Genomic DNA, 19,922 nt, shown 5'->3' on the forward strand with positions numbered 1-19,922 from the left:
GACCTGTCCGAGACGTGGTATTTTTATTTGCGAGTCTCTAAGTAACATCTAATAAAAGCCATTTTCTCTTTTTTTTACCGGATCTTGGATCTCCTTTCCGATTAATAGCTCTGTCCATGTTTATTTTTTATTATGGCATGTTCCATTATACAGCAGGGCCCCGCTCCTCGGCGCTACGCTTTTCGGCGATCCGCTGATAAGGCGGCACCGAGAAGGGGGCCGCCATGTTGAAGTCACGCATGCGCAGAACGGGCGGGTGCGCCCGGCACGCATGTGCAGACCGCAGTTTGCGCGCGCAGCCCATAGGTCGCACATGCACAGAACGGCAAAAATGCCGGTTTGCGCATGCGCAGAACTGAAAATCGCCGGATCTGCTTTCCGGCGATTTTCACTATACGGCGGGCCTCTGGAACGGAACCCGCCGTATACCCGGCGCCCTCCTGTGCTGTTTAACTGAACCCCATTAAGACCCACCAACAGATCAGGTTTTACAGATATCCCTGCTTCAGCAGAGGTGGCTCAATCACAACTGAGCCACTGATCGAGCCACCTGTGCTGAACCTGGGATATCCTTAAAACCTGACCTGTTGGCGGGTCTTGAGGACTGGAGTTGAGAACGTCTGCATTAAGGTATTACAATTCACAACCTGCATCTATGGCAAATCTACAACTCTCCGGGACCAACACAACTACCAGATCTGTGCACTAAAATCAAAAAGTTTATTAAAGATTCAAGAAATGACATGGATATTCAATGGAGTGCAACTCCAATATATATGGTGGGAGCCATAAATCCCTTTATATCGCGATTCCTACGGACTCCTGTAGGTGTCAGGCTGACTGTTACAGAGTATCCCACATCACAAGACATACTGTAAGAGAGCAGAAGGAAAAGCCAGGGAGAGGTGGGGGGTGTGTGTGTGTGGAGGACGCAGAGAGGAGAGCAGCAGCAAAGATGGATGTGATGATGTAAAAGCGGAGGCAAACCAGGAATCCCTGCAAGATTCTCTGAGCAGAAATGCACAGGGGCGGTGAGATCTGTTGGGTCGGGAGACTGGGTCTACCTGCGTGTTAGCAGGAGCTATGTTTCACCTACAGAAGGGAGCAGCAGCTGAAAGGAGGAGTTGCTGAAGACAGCTGGATGAGGCTGACAGCTGCCTGCTCCTCTCTCCTTTGTGAGCTTCCCAGGAGGGCATACATCCCAGATACAGCTCCCCTCCTCAATCCTTTCCCCTACTATGGAGGTGGACACAGAGCATAACATGCTTATCCTGCTCTAAATGAGAATGCAGCCAGCATCCAGCATCACTGTGGAGAGACAGAAGAGATGGAGGATTTGAGTACATTCAGCTATGCATTTCATATATAATTCATTTCTTAATTCATCTTATTATTATCAGTCGGACGTCAGATTCTTTTGCTGAATTGTATCTTTTTGTTTTGTTTTATGTTGGGTTTTTTTTTTGTAGCTACTTGGAATAATTACCGAGGGATGTTTTTACATTTGGGTGGTTTGCGGATGCTTTTTTTTGAAAAAAAAATTTTTCGCCTCTCATTTTTTTTTTTGTCACGAGTCGTGCCTGATTGAGGACACCAGATCCAGGCGTCGGGAGGAATTACATCCTGTGCTTTGATTAAAAACAACAGATTGCACAAGAGGACCAGGGCAAAAAATAAATAATAATAATAATCACATCGTTAACCTGTTGAGGCATCATGGAAGAAATGCACCTAATGATCACACATAGCTCATACTTAGTAGTACTGGGTGTTAGATTGGCCTAATCCACTGAATTATCTTTTTCATCAAAAAAACGTACGCTCATGCATGTATATTTTGTTTGCTAGCCACATTTTAATGAACCGAAGGGCTTTCTGCGTACCATTCTGTTTAAGGAATGGGCTGCTCGCCCTGGCCACATAGTGAAATGATCCAGTAGGTGTGGTAGGAGGCATATATGTGGAAGATACTTATTCATTTTTTGCTCCGGTATATTTTCAGGAGCACTGGCTTTTTGAATCAGTGCAAAGGCGTTATGAGATTTAGGCAGATGGAAACACAAATAGTGTGTGGCAAAGGTGCGTGGTAGCCACTGCAGGTGGGTGATAATAATGCTACTTCATCCTGCCCATGCCATGCTTCTGGGTGGGTGGTAGAGTTAGGAAGAGTCCCATTTTCAGAAGGATTCAAGAAGTCTCTCTACCCTTCAACAGTCTTTATTTTCTGAAGTCTAGAAGAAGAAGCATTCTTGCAAGCCCAGACACAATACACCTTCAGCAAAGATGCCTCGAAACCGAGCCTTCTCTGAGCCGGAGTACTCGGCTGAGTATTCTGCTGACTACTCGGTCAGCCTGCCATCGGATCCAGAGCATGGGGTTGGCCGGACACATGAGGTCACAGTACGGAGCTCTGGCAGCTGCCTCTGTCTGCCTCGCTTCATGCGGCTTACCTTTGCTCCGGAGTCGCTGGAAAACCTTTACCAGACCTACTTTCGCCGGCAGCGCCATGAGACGCTGCTAGTTTTGGTGGTCTTTGCCGCCCTCTTTGACTGCTATGTCATTGTCATGTGTGCCGTGGTTTATAGCAACGACAAGCTGGCTTCTACCCTGGTGGCTGTGGTGGGTTTGCTGGCCCACCTCTTGCTCTTTGTCCTATGCAAGTTTGGGCTGCTGCCCGACCGTATCTCCCGCAAGTTTGTCCCTTACATCCTCTGGATCTTGATCGCAGCTCAGATCTTCTCATACTTGGGTCTCAACTTCGCCCACTTCCATGAGGCCAGCGACACAGTTGGCTGGCAGGCCTTCTTCGTCTTCTCATTCTTCATTACTCTGCCGCTTCGTCTCACCCCCATCGTCCTGATCACCGCCGTGTCCTGTGGAATCCATACCCTGGTGCTCGGAGTAACCATAGCTCAGCAGCAGCAGGATTCCATCAATGGAAACGCTTTGTTACGGCAGGTAAGTACCGTGCTACCATTTATTTATAAGGTGTAAATATATTCCACTATGGAAGGGGGTGTGGGTGGCAATGGCATATGATTCTTAATATTCTACCTTCAGCTTTTACCATAATACTGATCATCTGCTATAAAGCTATCAGCATCCCAGTTGCTGCTTCACAGCAAGCAGTTTCCAGAAACACACCGGCCTTCATGTTCCCCTATACATCATGTCTCCACTGTCCCTTCCTTATACTATACACTGTAAATTCCATGGATCAGGGCCGTCCATCCCTATTGTACCAGTGTATGTTAATGTTGATATTTTATTGTTATTGTCTACTGCGTTGCAGAATAGGGTGGTGCAAATCAGATAAATGATATTAAGAAGCATGGAAATATAATTAATAAAACACACCATTGTTTTATATACATTTTACACCATTATGATATAATATGTTGTTATTTAATATTGTTGACTCCTTTTGTAAAGTCTGTGATATTCACTCATATTGCAATATGATGTATTACCGATGCTCCCACCTGTACTGTAGTTAAGGAGTTTCCTGTTTGGAGGAGCTCAGCATGGTACCATCCTCTCTCACACCGTATAGAGGTAGAGGTTTGTTCTTCAATTATATTGTTGTGATGTTTTATGTTATTGCTTTACCAGTGGCACGATGCGTTTTGGAATGGTTTGCATTTCTCTCCAGCACTAGGGTGACCAGACGTCCCGGTTTTGCCGGGACAGTCCCGTTTTTTTCAGCCCTGTCCCGGTTCCCAGTCCGTCCCGGAAATGTCCTGGTTTTTGGCCTTGGTCCCGGACTGAAAATGATAGGAAGGAGGAAAGGTTATTGGGCCCCTAATTTACTATGATTAAGGCATAACTGTCAACTGCTTCACACAGTATGTTAGCAATGTAGGTTTAATAGAGTAGGATATGAAGACCAGTCTGGATTTTTCTTCCACAGGTGACAGTCCTTTGGTTTTAGTCTTAGTTCCACGACTAGTGATTCCCACATTCATTGCGTGCAGATTGTGATATGAGTAGAATTGATGTATATCTCATATTAATGGAGTATCTTGTGGTATTACAAACCGTCGTTGACTTGAGGACTTGGCGCAGTTAACAGATATGGTGTGTGAATGGGGTCCTTTTTTTTTATCCAATGGGATATTGTGGTAACCACAGTTGTTGCTACCAAAAGGCTTGGGCTCGCTGGGAGAATTTGACACTTTGCTATCCTTTTCAACCTCAGTCTCCCTGTGCTGTTTGGTGAATGTCAGTGGGGATGGGTAAGGCCCGTAATATAGCGGGCGCGCGCGTCTGTAGGAACGCGCGTGCACGTTACGCACACTTTGTGTGTATGGGTCCGTGCTGCTGTGAGCGACAGTCTTGGAAGGTACTGTGTGTTTGTGTGTGTGTCACTGGGTAACTGTGTGTGTGTGTGTGTGTGTGTGTGTGTGTGTGTGTGTGTGTGTGTGTGTGTGTGTGTGTGTGTGTGTGTGTGTGTGTATAGATTGTGAGTTAATCATTTATTAAATAATATTTTTCAAATAAAAAAAACGATGTATGAATAAAAGTTATTTTTTTTGTGCAACATTGATAAATATATATACATACACAAATATACACACACACACACACACACACACACACACACACACACACACACACACACACGCACACGCACACGCACACGCACACACACATACACATACACACACACACGCACACACGCACACACGCACACACACATACATACATACATACATACATACATACATAGATACATACACACACACATACATACATACATTACAGCGGCGGTACCGGCGCAAAAAGATTCTTTTTGGAGTCTTTCCCCCGGTTGTCCGGCTCCACGCGCGGCCCTGTTATAGAAAGACTGACTAACCACAGCCAATTATAAGTGCCGCGCGCGCGTCCACTACAGTAAATTATGTGCCTTAGTGAAAGCCCTTTGAGACGCTTGTGAAAAATCACATAACATTTCTGGCCGGCCTACTTCCATGGTGACCCGGAAGGCCGTAGAAGCCTTAAAAAAAGTTTGCTAGGTTTTTAGATATCCGCTGCTCTCCAGACTAATATCCAGCACAATTACTCTCTTTTATTTGTAGTGAAAAGAATTATATTGATGGAATTGTGCTTATAGATATATACTGTATATTTAGACTACCGAACACTTATATTTCTTTATTATGTTTATCCCCATACTTTTGATACTTCATATTTTTGTTTAACCCCTTCTGGGCAGGGGGGTCTTGCCACCGCTGAGGCCACGACACCCCCTGAACAATCACATGATCTCAGCATCATTCCAGTGACATCGGCAGAACCCAATGCTGCTCGTTGTCAGTGTTCCAACGGAGCACTGATCGCAATCTAGCCGCAGAAAACGGGTATGGTGCCATGGAGCACAGAAGGGCCCTTCAACTGACAACCTTGATGTGGTCCTTGGACTCTCGCTGCTTAAGCAACTAGTATGAAATTAGCCGGAGCAAAGTACAATCTGTGCACACGAAGACTCACTTGTAAGTTAAGGTAAAGTAACACACACACACACACATATATATATAGTACAGGTGTTATACATGCTCAGAAAATGTTGAAATATTACAATTTCCAAGTCTTGGATTGTATGGTAAAGTACATTGCAATAATCTTGTGGCCCTTCTACTTCTATTTTTTTTTCTACTCTGGCCGCTTTGAAGAGCTGGTTGAAGAGCCCTGACGTACAGTACAAGGCCAGTGGCGTGCCGGCCGCCATGACGTACATTGTATCTCCAAAGAGCCCTAAATCGGTTCATGAGTCTAATGAAATCATGGGCACTTTCACTGGTGTTTTGGTTCTCCAAAAAAATGTTTGTGTTTGGTTCTAACTTTTGAACCACTGAACTCCAATCCCCCCTCCAAGCCGCAGGGGGGGAGGGGGTGGGGGAGGGGCATTGCATCGTTTTGGGTGGAAAGAGGGCAACTGAACCGAATTTGAGGTAGAAACAAAGTTTTTGTTATTTTCTTCCTCTGTAACTGACCCCTTAGATCCGAGTTGTGGTCCTTATTAAACCAAACCATGGAAGCCTCAAACTATCAGATTCAGATACTCACCCAGTCTGGTGGGAGGAGCGGAGTGGGGGAGGGCTGGGGGTAAATTCCGTGACTCCCAAACCGCTCATCATTAATAGTAAGGTAGTAGATTACAGTAGGTCGAAAAAATACATATGTTCATCTAGTTCAACCTTTGTTATGAAAATAATGATTTCAGATGGGGAGTTCCTAAATGTAATAGATCTCTCGGGGTTGAAATCTGATATTAGCTTTTGTGAGGACTTTTGAGCTGAGATTTTTTGCCGTTGGTTTTGCCAGGTGATGATGAAATGACCACCAGTAATGTGTCACTTCTAGGTAATCCTGGTTTCCTTCTTGGGAAATGAATGCGCACTCTCCCAAGTTTGGAAAAGTAGGGGTTTAACTTGTACCTCCCGTTTGGGAGAAGTATTCTGTTTATGACACCGGTACCATATATATTAACAAGTACAAAAAACAAGCACAAGGGGCGTCATGAGTGAAGAACGCGATTATAACCAGTGAATAGAACTTCAAGCCTTAAGTGCAGTGCTGCTGAACAGAGACGTAACCAGGCGGTCTAGGTTATTCGGTCATGGCCGTTTCGCCATAACCAAATGGCCGCTGGCTCTTCGCCCCAACTATTTCTGCCAATGGAAGCTGCCGCCGCCGATGACCACTTTGCTGCCGGCCGCTAAGGTAGGTAAACCCCCTAAACTAAAACCCCGTACCCTACTCCTACTCTAAGCCCTTACCCTAAATACCCCTACCCTAAGCACTTACCCTAAACCCCCCTAATCTATGCCCTTACCCTAATACCCCCTACCCTAAGCCCTTACCCTAAACCCCCCCACCCTAAGCCCTTACCATAACCCCCCCTACCCTAAATCCTTACCCTAAAACCCTCTACCCTAAGCCCTTACCCTAAAATCCCCTATCCTACCCAGTAAAACCCTTAAATTAACACCCTACCCTAACCAGTGAAACCCTTAAATGAACCCCCTACCCAAACGACTAAAACCTTTAAATTAACCATGCCATGTGACGTCACGCCGTGTGACATCACGTTGACGGCTGCGCATGCGCGATCAATGCTTGCCGGCTGCGCATGCGGGATCAGTGCTTTCTGGTGCCGATTGTTCGCATTCGAACGAGCGTCTGGCAAGCACCGATTGCGCATGCCGCCCCAACATTTTAGGGCCTATCGGGCCTAATGGGAAATCCTGGAGTAAAACAAAAAGAACTCAGGCGCTAACTCATATAAAGGACTAAATCAGAAAGAACCAAATCAGAAAGAAAAGAAAATAACACAATATTACCGTAACGACAAATGTAGCTGCCCTCCCCTCACAAAAGGGGGAATGACGGCTAGAATGTAGATCCCAGTGTGCTGCAGCCCCAATAGGATCTATCCAAGACCCTTAGTACATACAGAAAAAACACATAAAAGGGGGAGCAAGGGATTAGATAGTCAATAATAATAAATAAGAATATATATGCAATCTCGACCAGTGGGGGTAGGGAAAATAGCACAAATATATGATCTTACTACTCACACGGCCATGTGTAAGTAAATACACAACAGAGGTATCTTTGCTTTTCTTTACTTGTCTTTATCTTGTCTTGTCTTGTCTTTGCTTGTCTTTGCTTTTGACTTTTCTATGGAAATCCTTGTCCAAATGGTCCTCGGATCCTCCCAATAACATATACACAATGTGTAGGGAGCAAAAAATTAGACAAAATAATTTCGCAATGTAGCAGGGGGATCAGCCAGGGGAGGTTTAGAGTGAATAATGCTAGTAATATCACAATACTCACACAGGCATGTGTAAGTACATACACAACAAGGGGTTTCTGTTCCTTTAAAGTGGATCCAGAGATCTCTATCCCTTCAGTAATGATATTCCTCCAGGTGCCAGACACAGCTCACACCCACGTGATCCCAATAAGATGTATATGAGATGTGTTCAATAGTGGATAAAAGTGCATTTATTCACACATATATAACAACAAAACTCACATGTACTGTACAACAGCCCAAATCAGCAACACCACTGACCGTGTGCAATGCAGCATATAGGATCCTAGACGCCGCGTCCGGAATACAGGATCATGCAGGAGATCTTTGAACACAGCACACTCGGTCAGCAATGGAGGCTTCAATGGGACAAACTTCCTTCAGTGTATGAGCAACATGTTTCGCCGATGCCACGGCTTCATCAGGCTCTGTGATCCTCTATAAACCTCCCCTGACTGATCCCCCTGCTACATTGCGAAATTATTTCATCTATCTTTTGCTCCCTACACATTGTGTATATGTCATTGGGAGGATCCGAGGACCATCTGGACAAGGATTTCCATAGAAAAGTCAAAAGCAAAGACAAGTAAAGACAAAGACAAGACAAGATAAAGACAAGTAAAGACAAGCAAAGATACCTCTGTTGTGTATTTACATACACATGGCCGTGTGAGTAGTAAGATCATATATTTGTGCTATTTTCCCTACCCCCACTGGTCGAGATTGCATATATATTCTTATTTATTATTATTGACTATCTAATCCTTGCTCCCCCTTTTATGTGTTTTTTCTAATGGGAAATCCGCCACTGGTCCAAAGGCTACCCCAAGGCCCTTCGTGGACCCCCTTTGGCCAGTGGGCCGCCAGTTTAAGGGCCTTGTACTAAACCAATTAGGTAATACATAATTCGCCGAACATATGGGATAATTCTGCACTTGAATATTTTCTTGTCTCCCCCTCATCCTCCCTTAAGGTTAGTGTACAACTCCTTTATAAACCTGACTTTACCGAAGGTACCAGACTTCTGGACGGGACCAAGAGGAAAAATGAAAAAGGACTTCCCTCATTTACCAGCTTGGGAACAAATCCTCACAGCATTTAACATAACATGCAAAGCTTCTACTGCGGTTTACTTACACAAAATGCAATACAAAATCATTAAACGGTCTACATCAATTCAGCTCAACTACAAAAGGTTCAGGTCTGAGGTTCAGATGTAGTGGCTGCTAGGCAGATTTCCAGAATTGCATGTGGAGTTGTGGAAAGATTAAAAGGTTCTGGCACAATGTCCCGGATTGTCTGGCCAGACTGACAAAGGTAAAACTAACTAACTATCATGACCCTTTGGCTTTCTAAGACAACTAAAGACCTAATCTTAATTGATACAGTCCTTTTAGCAGCAAGAAACTGTGTCTTAAACGGCTGGATGAACACAGCCCTGCTTTCCATCTCTCATCTAATAAGTTAAAAACCTCATAAATATCTCTGGATGAATGGGAAATGCAGCTGGATAAGGAGTCTGCTGTCAGACTACATGATTAGGTGGGACCAATGGGGGATTTAAAAATGTGCCGCCCATAAGCCTTTACCCTCGACCGCGTCCTCCTGCAGCGCCACCCTCCTCCCTATGCAGCGTCCCGGCGTCAGAAGACACCGCAATGTCATGTGACGACCCGTTTGCATGACAAGACGATGCCATGTGAGGTCACGTTGTCATGGCAACGCGTCACTGCGTTATTTGACGCCGCGATGCTGCAGAAGGAGCAGGGCGGCCGAAGGAAAAGGTAATAGACCTTTATGGAGGCCCCACGCTCCCCTTCCTCCCCTCCCACTCCCCTCCCCCCCCCCCCGGCATTCAGTGGGGAAGAGAACGGGCCTCTGTATGTGAGGGGAAAAAAAACAGAAAATTTGCCGCCCTAGAATTTTGCCGCCCTAGGCCCGAGTCTATCTGGCCTGATGGAAAATTCGCCACTGGCTGGGACAAATACATGATGTATGTTAACAAGTCCGTGATGTATGTTAATTCAGTCCGTAAAATTGTCTATTTTACACTCTCATTCATACCTGTTGTTGACTATTTTAGCTTCTAGCATTCACCTTACGGTTATACGATTTTATTATGCCTACAATTGTAGTAGGTTGCTCTGTTTTCTTGTGTTAATACCTCTCTCTCTCGTTATGCTTTTCTTTTATATATTAAATCACTGCTGAATATCCCGCAGGCTCTTATTTCAGCAAGGGGTCACATAATAACTCTTCAGATATCAAAGGAATTCTTCTATATGTAACCCCTCTCTTAATTACCTCAGACTAGCATCTACTGCTGAGGCGGGGGCCTGAGTCCTCCATCTTTATACCTTATCCCCACACGTGGCCGCAGGTCAGACAAAAGGATGCAGACTACAGTCATATTTATACACAATGGTATTTCTAATGTAATTATTGTTAGGCAACAATATAACAATATGAGCCTCAAACGTGAGTACATATGCAATGTAATTAGATATTACCACTTCACACAAGACTCTGCACAGGTGCGTGTGTTAAAGTCCTTGTACTAGACCTCCCAATCCTGGGTGATCAGGCCATGCTGTGTGATACCGGTATCTCGTTGGAGCGCATATAATAAAATGTAAGTTGCAGGCCTGTGCTTCCGCTCCATCGGCCGTCTGTCTCCTGCTCTGCTGCTCTGTAGCTGGGTTCATGCGCTGATAAGCTCTCCTGCCTCCGCATGGGACACATGCAGGTCTCTCTGTGCAGGAGGCTCTGCACACAGCCTCACTTCCTCAGCTCCATGCAGATCTGAGCTGTCATGGCTGCCCCCAGCACTTAAGGATCACTCCCCCTCATATCCCTCCTCCTTCACCAGCCCTCTTACTGTCTTAGCATAGTCATATGTCCATGGAGAGGAACCTGCTAGGGGGCAGTGTTCTGTTGTTGCTAGGCAGACACAAGGGTTACATATATCATAAAATGAGTACATTGGTGTAGTAGGGTCAACTCTCTCAGCAAAAGCCTAGCACTGTTGGGGCAGATAATAGTCAACTGCTGCTTTGAGGAGTCAGGAGCACTAACGAGCCACTAGGCTGAAACTTGTAAAAACTCCAGTACTCTTGCTGTTCTGGGCTGCAGATGGATACTGGGTCTGAGGTTTGTTACCCTACTATACGTTGTACTGCTGAACTTGGGCTGAGAAAGAGCCTTAATTTTTTTGTTGCTGAACTTGGACTGAATAAAAGCCTACATGTATTTCTCCAAACACATGCCTCCTGTAATTACCTATGCGGACGTCTCCTACATTTGGTATTTTTGTATATTGTGTGGATTTTATTTACAAGCTACTTTGCTTAACTGCCAATAATGGAGAAACAAAAATACCCACCAGTGACAACAATTTGAGCATGCAAATAAAGGATAAGCAAGCAAGTTAGGCTCAGGCTAAGGCCCCGGTCTCTCCGCTGTAACGTGCGCCCACGATATTGGCGGCGCGTTCAGCCGATTCCCCGGTCTGCAGCTCACTGCAGGAAGAGAGACCGGGGGGGTGGGGCGTGGCGTGGCGGGGGAGTGACGGGGCGCGGCCATGACGTCACCCGGCAGGTTCGCCCTCATTGGCTGAACCGCCGGGGGGTGTGCCTAATCGCTCGACGCGAGTCCTGCTCTCAATTCTATTGAGAGCAGGAGCAACTCTCGCCTGAGAGCGGGCCTCGCAGCGGGCCCGGCGCCATTGAGGAGAGGGCTCTCGTCCGTGCGGACGCTGTAGTAGGCAGCGGGGGCAAGGCCTCAGGCTGCACAATGTCAGCCGGAGCACATGGAAGTGCCTATGCATAATGCACTATATAGATTTAGTAAGGCTTACTATCCAAAGTCTGTGGTGCTGGGGACAGTATCTGCCGAGATCCTGCTGCGGGTGGTCCATGCTTCTGAATGGGTCTCCTCACAACGTTAATCCTTCGGTGCCGCAACCACGTAATTTGTGACTGTGAGTAGCAACGGCTCCGAAGATGTTGAGTCTTGCTACGTCTGAAAGTCACCAGAATTTGATGTTGAGGAGGTTATCCTTCTGGTAAGCTCTTTTGTGGAGACCTCCTGATCACTACGGCCCAGAAATAAAGTCACTGTTATCAAATGATCAAACATTAAGACCCTTCATTATATTTATTTTCTTGGTTGTGTCTGGCAATTTCATGGGTGGCCCAACCTTTATGCAACACAAATTCTCATTATGACCTGTCTGCCGGTGCAAGCAGAGCTATGGGCTGAACGTAGTGGTCTCACATCGACAATCGATAAAAAAGAGATAATAATAATTTCACATAGTGCTTTTCTCCCAATGGGACTCAAATCGCTTCACAATTACAGTATAGTATTTTAGAGGCACAGTCCCTGCCCCGTAGAGCTTACAATCTATGTTTTTGGTGCCTGAGGCACAGCGACATAAAGTGACTTGCCCAATGCCACAAGGAGCTGACACTCATTTTGCAGCACACGGGAGTCCGTGTTTCTCATTTATTTTATTTTAGTTGCGCCAGACTGCAGCCCCTCTTCATTCTTGAGGGGCCCCCTCCTGCGGTTCTGGTTGCACTCCTTCCCCACATTTTTTTTATTTTTGGGATTCCAATGTCCAGGAAAAATAGGGTCGGGGACCTCCTCACCAACCTGCTCCTGGCATTAGCCAAGCTGGCTACAGATAAGTCTAGGAAGCAGCGTTTGGCTGGGGAGGCTTCTCTTACCTACCAGGCTCTGTTCCGGGTGTGCTCCCGCATCCGAGCAGATTCGCTTAATACTCACACTTTAAATAGGGCGCACACACCATGCTCACTGTCTGCCGATATTTTGCTAAAAGCTTCCTAATTTGATGAGATTATTAGCCCTTCAAGGCTTGGCAAAAAACGTTTTTTTTCAGGGAATCCAATTTGGGGAAAAAATTGTCTCTAATGCATTTCGGAGGCTTTGGCTCATCTCTGTCCCTCAGGCGACACTGTGTTCTTCCATAAATTAGGAAAACGGCAGAAAATTATGGCCATCTGGCTGCCCCCGTGTTTAAATTCAACTAAAAAGGCAGCGTGTGGTATAACTCTTCAGTTATCACTGAGTTGCTCTAACCGCTCTGAGGACAATTTTCATGCTGACATCCCTTTATTGCAAGCCGAACATTGTCTCAACACTTGTTATATTTTAAAAGCGTACCGTAAAAGGAGATATGGTGGCAAAGCACATTCTCCACTTAGTTAGACATAAAGATAAAAGGGTGCAGTTTAAGCACCAAACTTGACCTGTCCACCTTTACTGTCCAGTACATGTTGTCACATGCTACAGTAAAGCCAAATACTATAATACTATGCATATATACCAATTTGAACGTAATATCTGTATTCCCACTCTGAAGGTAACACCGGTTGATGTAAATTTCCATGATTGCTGAGTTTGGAATCTTTATGACGTTTCTTCAAATTTATGAGAAAAATACCAAGGTGGCTGTTTCTCTCAATATCCTGGCCAGGGAATCTTGTTAACGAAGAAGAATTATTCGCATTTGAATCCATGTGGAATATATATTTATCGGGCCTGTGTTTTGCTTTTTTTTTACAAACTGGGGTGCCTGGAAGGAACTACCGTTTTATCATAAACGAGCGAAATTAAAGGTAGCGTACGTCTGACTGTACCTTCAACCCCGTGACTAAGGGACGCGCAGCATATCACCACCTTGCCTTTTATATTTCCCAGCCCTGAGTGTCCGGTAACATTCGTCTGTGGTCTTTACATTTATTTATTTTTCAGCTGTTTATTTTGAAGGGATTTTGGGCGCATAACTAAGTGCAAATACTGTAGTCAACCGTCACATTATACAGGGACGTTTGTATACAGTACAAACAAACATTAGCACGACCCTTCACGCGAGACAAGCGACTCCACAGACATAAAGGAAAAGAAGAGAGAGAAAGGGACAGAGACAGAGAGAAAATACTGCTGCAGCATCCTCGACAGGAAATAATGCTAATAATTCAATGTGTTTACTATGAGCGCTCCGGGGACGTTTGAAAGAGTATGCTGAATATATGTGGAGCCCCCTTTCTCCCCGTGTCTAAGGTGACTACGTGTGGTGCGTTACCTGTTGGGTTCACAGGAGGCCTGATCCTCCGCTGCAGGGAGCCTGGGGTGTACCTGATATGTGTGATGGCAGCGCCTCCACCTGTGAGGGATCCAAGCACAATTGGATAACCCCTGCCCAGGAGCACTCAGAATAGAAATGATATACACACAGTGTTATAACAGATTATCTTTACTGGTACACAACTAATAACATATATATATATACAGGCCTTGCACGGATGTGCCCACACAGCGCCCATTGTCCAGCCACCACCTTATACACCCTGTGAGGTTTCCCCCAAAGTACTGAAGTGCCATATTGTGAGTACATCGTCGTCATCAGCGAAGGCGTCCACCTCTGCGTGGGGTGGACACCTGCTGGAGTGTGCCACCTGAAGAGAGTCTCTGTCTTGCGGTGGTGGTCTGGTCCCAGACCACAGGCCACAAGTCTCTGCGCAGAGTCTCTGCTGTGTCCCTGCCACTATAAGCTAGAGGGGAAATGTCCCTATCTAAGGGCCTTTCCCTACAGTACCAACAATTTGGTAGGGACTCTGGGCCTACTTGGGGCTTAAGGGGGCAAACAAGGCCTAGTTCAGGGAAGTGCAGCTCCCTGGACACTACCTACTCTGATCCTGCTCCCCTTCCGACTGGTGTGGCTGCAAGTGCGCCAAAAGTATCTAATCTGTGCAGAGAAATCCTAGCAGCCCTAATGGCTATGTGCCTGCATGTGATCTGCAGCCCCTGTGCATTCTGGGAGGTGTAGTTCCCCCTCGGAGCATGCGAGGAGATGGCCACCTCTACTGTATGTCTTCTGCGCATGCGCATTGTGCTTGTAATGGCCGCCGCAACTCTGAGGCCACTGCGCATGCACAAGTTGTCCAGCACGCATGCGCAACTTCAAAGATGGCGGCCCCCGCTAGCCGGGTGCACCACGGAGCCTCCGGAGCACCGGAGTGCTCCCTGCTCTGCCCCCACTCCTCTGTGCAGCCTCCCTGACTAGCCGCAGCTGCATCGGAGGTAAGCGGGGTCCTATGGGGACCAAGGGGGACCCAGCTACATATGTAAGAGTATTGGTGATTTGGTAGATGGTGCTTCACCAGTAAGTGCTCTATTGTATAAGAACAATATATTCAGAGTATAGTCCCAATGGCCATAATAACTGTATAATAACAGAGATCACCCAAGGGAGATTAAGGGACCTAGTGGTGGCCACCTGGCTACCACAGAGATTGGTCACCTGGTAAGTGATTACCTTCCCATAGGGTTTAGATCAATAAAACAGCAGGCACTGAGAAGGTAAACACAGAGGGGCTGTTCCCTTTACCTGACAGTGATATCCAGACAGGGAAAAGCTCTGCAGCGTGCAATCCTCAGTGGTAGAGATCAGGATATGCAGAAGGGAAGGAGCACAGCATCCGCATCAAAAATAGATAGGGCAACTCCAGATGTAGTAAAAGTGTGTTTAGTGCACAATCAGCTTAGCAATGAAGGTGTAGGAAACACACCAACATGTTTCATCCAACAGGACTTCCCTTCTACATGCATATGTAAGAGTTCTTTGCTTTTTTATATATATATATATATATATATATATATCTGTAGGTACTCGGCACTTTACAGAAATAGCGTACATGCAGAATACTGGGATATATGTATTACAAAATTACAATAAGTGCATTGTGAGAAAGGAGCCTTGGAACCTGCCTGAAGAGCTTACACTCTAAGTTGCGCTGTTTGTTTCCAAAATGTATGTTTTTTCCCCATACAGCTATCTTTTTTTTTGAACTGTTGATATCGTTCTCACTGGAGTCTGTTAATTGTGTTGGTTGTGTGTACGCGGATTAGCTCACAATAACAAGATGTAAATGACTGTGTTTGATATTACAGTATAACTAATTAGACTGAAAATACCCTCTGGAGATCACTTAGCTGATCTCCCAGACGGGCCCCAGCAGCCTCCTGCTCGCACTCACTAAGGGCGCCTGGATTCTGTAACACACATATCAATACCTAACATACAGCACGTCTATACTTGTATGTTAGGTATTATTAATAGACGAACATATGCAAGAAAACTCTTACATATTAACACCTCTGCTGCCACTGAATCCGGCATAGTGCTGCATTGCTGTCCGGCTGCAAAGGGGTCAGCAGAAGAGTTCCTAATTTAGCACCTTTTACATAAGTGGCCAAGTCGTTGATTGACACAACAGATCTGAGAATTCCTCCAATTCCATATACACAGGGACACGGACACTCAGTCCATGCACACAGGGACACAGGGACACCGTCTATGCACACGGGGACACAGGGACACTCAGTCCATGCACACGGGGACACAAGGACACTCAGTCCATGCACACGGGGACACAAGGACACTCAGTCCATGCACACAGGGACACTCAGTCCATGCACACGTGGACACAAGGACACTCAGTCCATGCACACATGGACACTCAGTCCATGCACACGGGGACACAGGGACACAGTCTATGCACACGGGGACACAGGGACACTAAGTCCATGCACACGTGGACACAAGGACACTCAGTCCATGAACACAGGGTCACTCAGACCATGCCCATGGGGACACTCAGTCCACGCACAGGGGGACACTCAGTCGACGCACATAGGGAACACTCTGTTCAGCACACAGGGACACTCAGTTCACGCACACAGGGACACAGTACACGCACACAGGGAAACTCGGTCCACGCACACAGGGAAACTCAGTCCACGCACACAGGGACACAGTACACGCACACAGGGAAACTCGGTCCACGCACACAGGGACACAGTCCACGCACACAGGGAAACTCAGTCCACGCATGCAGGAACACGAACTCCATACACACAGATACACGCACTCCATGGAAATGAATACTCACTCCATACACACCAGAACACTCATTCCATACACACAGGGACACAGGAACACTCAATCCAAGCACACAGGAACCCAGTCCATGCACACAAAAACACTCAGTCCATATACTGTATATAATTTATATTGATCTATTTAACTGTGCTTGAATGACTGTTTCTATTTACAATGTTGAATTCTGTTACAAACTTTTTACAGTAACAATAGTATTACTACATTTCTTTAAAATTCCCCAAATAACTTCCCAATTTGCCAACCCATGCCTAATTTTACTCCTCTTATTTTATCATTCCCCTCTAAACAAGCTATTTCTGGGTGTACCGGGTTGTTGTGGTGAAATGCAATGTTTCTGCTGTTTTGAAACCCGACAGAGCCAGTTTATTTAGGGAAATAAACAGACAATTGTCCTACTGTATCTTGAATCCAAACAGAGAATCCTTAATAACATCTGCAATATTCCGTATCTTGCATTTAAAAATCTAAATTGTAATCACCATTTCCTTCTCATTTTAAATGACCTTTTCCAACTATTCTTTCATGTAACCTCTGCCTTTGACACAATAACATATTCCCCCCCTCCTCAGCATCGTCCTGCTTTCGGACAGCTGCCAAATATTAGGAATCTGTCCTTTGAAAGTAACCAGCCCTGTCAGCAAAATGTTAACCCATTATACTAGTTTGAGTGTCTATGGGTGTGACGGGAGCTTTGTGACAGGCTATTAATAATACACACCAAATATATATATATATATAGCCATGCATAATAATGGTATACTACTTTCCTCTCTGTTGGCAGTAAGTCCTGATAAGTACAGGTATGCTAGCAGTAGTTATGGAGGTTTTCCCTCACACCCTGGTGAGGTGCCCTATGTATGGAGGGGAGTGGCTGTATGCTCTGAGTCTCTGGATAGTGACATCAGAGATGCACCTGCCTCCTGAAGTATATAAGGCACAACACTGTCAGTTAGTGTTGTGTTGACCAGCAGTTGTGTGAAGTAGCTGGTAAAGTGTATGCTCCTGCATAAGGGATTGTAGGAACACTTTTGTGACCCTAGTGCAGTAACTAGCGGTACAGGTTGACCAATCAAGTCTGTCTAAGCCACTCTGTGTCCAGGGACCTGGCACAGGGGTGATCTCCCTAGGAGAAGAGGGAATCCCACTTCAATACGGGAGGGCGTACCTGGCAAAGGGACAGCACGAAGAGATGTGCGGCTAGAGCCGGCAGCTGCATGGGGCAGTCTGCTACATCCCAAACTACAATAAAGATGGCCTTGTTAATGAAAACCCCACTGTGTGAGTGTGAGATTACTCTACAGTGGCAGTCACCACCGAGAAGGAGTTCCTCACCAGGACCATCTCCCTGCGGAAGCATAGATCCTGATGAGGTGGAGGCGCTGCACATGATGTAAATTGGACTCGCACCCACTACCTCAGCTACCTGTCCTGATGACATCCCCTAATACCATCAAGCGGGAGACTCAGGAGTCCTGTTAGTTGTAGGTGCACCACCATACACGATCACGTAATGGGGACCGGTTAGACCACACGGGCCAATGTGAGATTGGGTGGGTCAGACAAGGGGGTCCAGCCGTTACATTTGGAGGCGCTGCTGAGATACCTGTTAACAGGACAGGCTTTTGCTAGGCACACAATAGGAAACAGGGAGAGTGTCTGCTGCCACTTTGTACTGCGTGGGACGGAACCAGGGGTAGTCGGGGAGCTGCTGGAGCTGCAGGCCGCACAGATGCCTTGGGATCCGTTAGGGGTTAGTAGATCTGGAGCATGGGGCTATTGCTGTCCTAGTCGCCTTGAGGTAGTTCTAGCGGGGGACGCCTGAAGGGGTAAACTGGTAACTTAGAGCAGGAATTCTGAAAGGGTCCGCACTAGGCTAGCCAACAGTAGGTCGACGCCCAAAGTACTGCATGGAAGAGCCAGAGTACTCTAGTCTCCATTCCAGATCACTTGACCAAGGAGCACAGACTGGAGGAAAGCTTTACAGTAGACACAGAAAGAGTGAGCCTAGCCTGAGGTAGTGCAAACACGAGTCAGATCTACGTTAGGTACACAAGGTGGTGCACAAGGCATGTTTATTGTACTGATGTGGTAGCTGCCCCGCAGAGCGGAGCTCCATGTACAATAATCCAGTATACAGTGATCGAGAAACAACCGTCAGAATGGAGGATCTGCAAAGAGCAGAAGGTCCAGGATGGTGGACAGAGGAAGGACACGCATATGACCTGTGCGTGGAAGAAGAACAAGCTACAGAAGAGACTTTTGTGAGCTTGTTGTGGAATGGCGTGAAAGCCGTGGCTGCGCCGTGTTTGTCCTGTCTATGTTCTCGGGAAAGTACCCTCGAGACTAGTGAGGACGACAGTGTTGCTAGATGGGAGGAACGAAATGGACTTTGTTATACACCAATAAACAAACAGCCAGACGCTACCTCAAATATGAAGAAAGACAATACGAATCAAAACCAAGATGGCGGTTCCCGCGTTCCCGGGACACCGCGTGGGCCAGCTGCAGAAAGTCTTGCAACTTTGCAGTTTGCTAATTGTTGGCCAGGATTGGCGCCAACGAGGAAACCCCACCCTGTTGGGGAGATTGGCTCGAAAGCTGTAGCCGCGCCCTCATGGACTATTACTCACTCTGCACCTGTGCTGGGTCAGCCTACAAGTCTACGAGACATCCCCCTAGTTTCAACCAGGGGGAGTGGTTTGCAGTTCCACCAGATGCCGATGGACAAAGTAGGAGGAGGGGTTGCTAAACCAGCCTCTGCCCTCCAGTTGCGAAGAGCCATTGACCAGAACAGACCTCTGAAACGAGTGCCTCCGCTGGTGAATATGGCTGAAATTTCTGAGAAAATGGAACAGAGTCCTTTGATCTCTACTCATCCCTACTCGGCTCCAGGAGGCTTCCTGATCATCCGCGTAGAGGGTGTGGAGACTGTGGCGTGTCTTTGCCTGCAGTGCAGACTGCCGGGCGGAGCCGTGGGCAGTGAGGCTCGATGCCCTCACTGTGGACTGCAGTACATGTGGCCCATGACAACTTTTGTGCCAGTACAAGCCGTGGGAGCGACAGGAAATGTCCCGATGGCGGCAGCGGAGCTTCCGGGTGCACTATGGAGTG

At 46.5% G+C, this 19,922-nt stretch overlaps 1 protein-coding gene across 3 annotated transcripts in view; it reads left to right on the forward strand.

The window, feature by feature from the left end:
* The first annotated feature begins 872 nt into the window (after positions 1–872).
* ADCY3 (adenylate cyclase 3) overlaps positions 873–19,922 on the forward strand; it is a 251,630-nt gene continuing 232,580 nt past the window's right edge. For 2 of the 3 annotated variants that reach the window (XM_075598633.1, XM_075598634.1), the window contains exon 1: positions 873–2,958. In XM_075598633.1, the coding sequence (XP_075454748.1) occupies positions 2,284–2,958 (675 nt within the window). In that variant the 5' untranslated portion in view covers positions 873–2,283. The remainder of the gene's footprint in view (positions 2,959–19,922) is intronic. The other variant, XM_075598632.1, reaches the window with a different exon arrangement.

The sequence above is a fragment of the Ascaphus truei genome, chromosome 4 (genome assembly GCF_040206685.1).
Source record: "Ascaphus truei isolate aAscTru1 chromosome 4, aAscTru1.hap1, whole genome shotgun sequence".
NCBI lineage: Eukaryota > Metazoa > Chordata > Amphibia > Anura > Ascaphidae > Ascaphus > Ascaphus truei.